The sequence below is a fragment of the Ailuropoda melanoleuca genome, unplaced genomic scaffold (assembly GCF_002007445.2).
Source record: "Ailuropoda melanoleuca isolate Jingjing unplaced genomic scaffold, ASM200744v2 unplaced-scaffold73121, whole genome shotgun sequence".
Lineage (NCBI taxonomy): Eukaryota > Metazoa > Chordata > Mammalia > Carnivora > Ursidae > Ailuropoda > Ailuropoda melanoleuca.
The window spans coordinates 1,134-3,868 of NW_023248417.1; the positions used below are offsets into that span (position 1 = coordinate 1,134).

The following is a 2,735-nucleotide window of genomic DNA, read 5'->3' on the forward strand; positions in this document are numbered from 1 at the left end:
GAAAAAGAAAAAAAGCAAATATGAATGTCCAGCAGTCTTCTAATGTGACAGATAAAAAGGAGACTTGCAAAAATGCAATATTACAAAGATCCAATTTCTCCTTACCTTGCTTTTGGGGGGAAACAGTTATTTTTCACAAAAACAATTTTGTTCATTCAAAATGAGCTCACGAAAAAATTTTAAAACCCGTTTTATTCCTAGTATGGTAAATATTGATAGATATAACCCACATACACAAAATTATCCTTGGAAGTCCTCACTAATTCTTAAGACTGTATAGATATCCTGAAAACAAAATGTTTGAGACTCACTGACTCAGCCATGAGATGATGTGACAAGACCATTCCGTGCAGGAGAAGAGGGGTCAGGACTAAGTCACAATTCCCTGGGGCTGTCTCTCAGGGTCCTGGCGCAAGGGCGGTGTCTGGGTCAGGGAAGCCCAGCGTTGGGGAGTCCCCATCTCCCCTGGTTTCACTTCTCCCGCTCACAGCCAGTCAGGTCCTCCTGCCGGGATACTCATGACGCGACCCCAGGTCGCACTCCCATTGGGTGTCGGGTTTTTAGAGAAGACAATCAGCGTCACCGTGCTCCCCGCTTACAGTATTTTCTCTGGACCCCTGGCGACTCAGCTTCTTCCCAGAATGTGGATGGCGGTCAGCCGTCCCCGAACCCTCCTCCTGCTGCTACTGTCGGGGGCCCTGACCCTGACCAAGACCAGCGCCGGTGAGTGCGGGGTCGGGAGAGAAACCGCGGCAGCGTGGGAGGAGGGAGGCTTCCTGACCCACCCAAGCGCTGCTCCGCCGCCTGGGACCTGAAGCACTCACCTCCGCCTCGCCCACACCTTGGTCCCGACTCTTCTCCCACGGACTGCCCCTTTTCCGCTGCACAAGCCCCATCCCCCTCTCCTGCGCGCCGAATCCACTGGGCCCCGTGCCGCGCCTGGAGGAGGGTGGGGCGGTCTCTCACCCCCTCCGCGCCCGCAGGCTCCCACTCCCTCAGGTATTTCCGCACGGTCATATCCCGACCTGGCAATGCGGAGTCCCGGTACTTGGAGGTCGGCTACGTGGACGACACGCAGTTCGTGCGGTTCGACAGCGACGGCACGAGTCCGAGGGCTGAGCTGCGGGCGCCGTGGTTGGAGCAGGAGGGGCCGGAGTTTTGGGACTGGAAGACGCAGAACACCAGGACCTGCACACAGATTCTCCGAGGGAGGCTGAACGAAGTGCGGGGCTACTACAACGAGAGCGAGGAAGGTGAGGGACGTGGGCCCGGGGCCAGGTCACGATCCCCACTCCCACGGACGGGCCGAGGTCCCCCCGAATGTCTGGGGCCTAGAGCCACCCCGAGGCTGCGGGTTCACCCGTCCCCAGAACAGGGAACAGCCCCTGGGGCCGCTACTGGGTTTTAAGTTTAGGCTTTCATGATGACCCGTGGTGGGGCGGGGCCAGGGTCTCACACCTTCCAGAGTATGGTAGGCTGCGACATGGGGCCTGATGGACGCTTCCTCCGCGGGTACTTCCGTAACGCCTATGATGGCGCGGATTACATCACCCTGAATGAGGACCTGCGCTCCTGGACCGCTGCGAACTCGGAGGCGCAGATCACCAGACGCATGTGGGAGGCATCTGGTGTAGCCCAGAGGAGTCGGAACTACTTGGAGGGCTTGTGCATGGAGTGGCTCCGCAGGCACCTGGAGAATGGGAAGGAAACGCTGCAGCGCTCAGGTACCAGCGACCTCCCGGATCCCCACTCCACTGGGGCTGGCTTTCTACAGGGAAGGGAGAATGGACTCAGTGTCAGAATACCGCCCCTTCCGTGGGTGGGGAGAAGGAGATCCCTCTTGGAGTTCATATTCCCACTAGAGAGTGGCTCCCCTAGAGGGCTGCTTTTCTCTGAAGGACAGTTGAGGAATCCAGTCTCTCCCTGGAGGCAGGTGGAGACCATACCTGAAATAACCCATCAGCAGTTCCCTTCTGTCCTGGCAGCCACTTTGTGAACCCTGATTTTCCCTCTCAAGGCCTTGTTCTCAATCTGAGAACAGCTTTGGAAGTCTGACTTCAGGTTTTGAGTCATTGACCCTCCACTACAGTCAGGACCCTAGTGTGCTCCCCACTCAAGACCTGTACTCTCTTGTCCTGGGAGCTCTCCTTGATTCTAAAGCATTATTCCAGATCTCCTGTACTAAGCACTAAGTTTTGTGCTTTTTCCTTCTAAACCAATTGTCCTTTCCATCCTTAGAATGGTCACAAGTGCTGCTGTAGTGATCTGACAATGTAACCCAAAGTGTGGATTTCCTGATTCTTCTTCCTCAGAATCCCCCAAAAGACAAGTGACCCGCCATCCCATCTCTGACCGTGAGGTCACCCTGAGGTGCTGGGCTCTGGGGTTCTACCCTGCGGAAATCACCCTGACCTGGCAGCGAGATGGGGAAGACCAGAACCAGAACATAGAGTCTGTGGAGACCAGGCCTGCAGGAGATGGGACCTTCCAGAAGTGGGCGGCTGTGGTGGTACCTTCTGGAGAGGAACAGAGATACACATGCCATATACAGCACAAGGCACTGCCCGAGCCCCTCACCTTGAGATGGGGTAAGGAGGAGCTTGGGGTGGAGCCTCTTCTCAGAGAAAGTAGGTCTTCAGCAGAACATCTGTGAGGTCATGACTCAAGCCTGAGGTCTGGGGCCTCACCTTCCCTTCCCTTCCCTTCCCTTCCCTTCCCTTCCCTTCCCTTCCCTT

General features: G+C 56.2%; 1 protein-coding gene across 1 annotated transcript; it reads left to right on the top strand.

Moving 5' to 3' along the window:
* Positions 1–563: 563 nt before the first annotated feature.
* AIME-1906 (class I histocompatibility antigen, Aime-1906) lies at positions 564–2,588 on the top strand (the record flags this gene model as incomplete). The annotated part of the gene is given in 4 exon segments (XM_034653156.1): positions 564–723; positions 984–1,253; positions 1,449–1,724; positions 2,313–2,588. Coding segments are annotated over 4 exon segments (904 nt in total), but the record flags the coding sequence as incomplete, so codon positions are not given.
* Between the last annotated feature and the right edge of the window lie 147 nt (positions 2,589–2,735).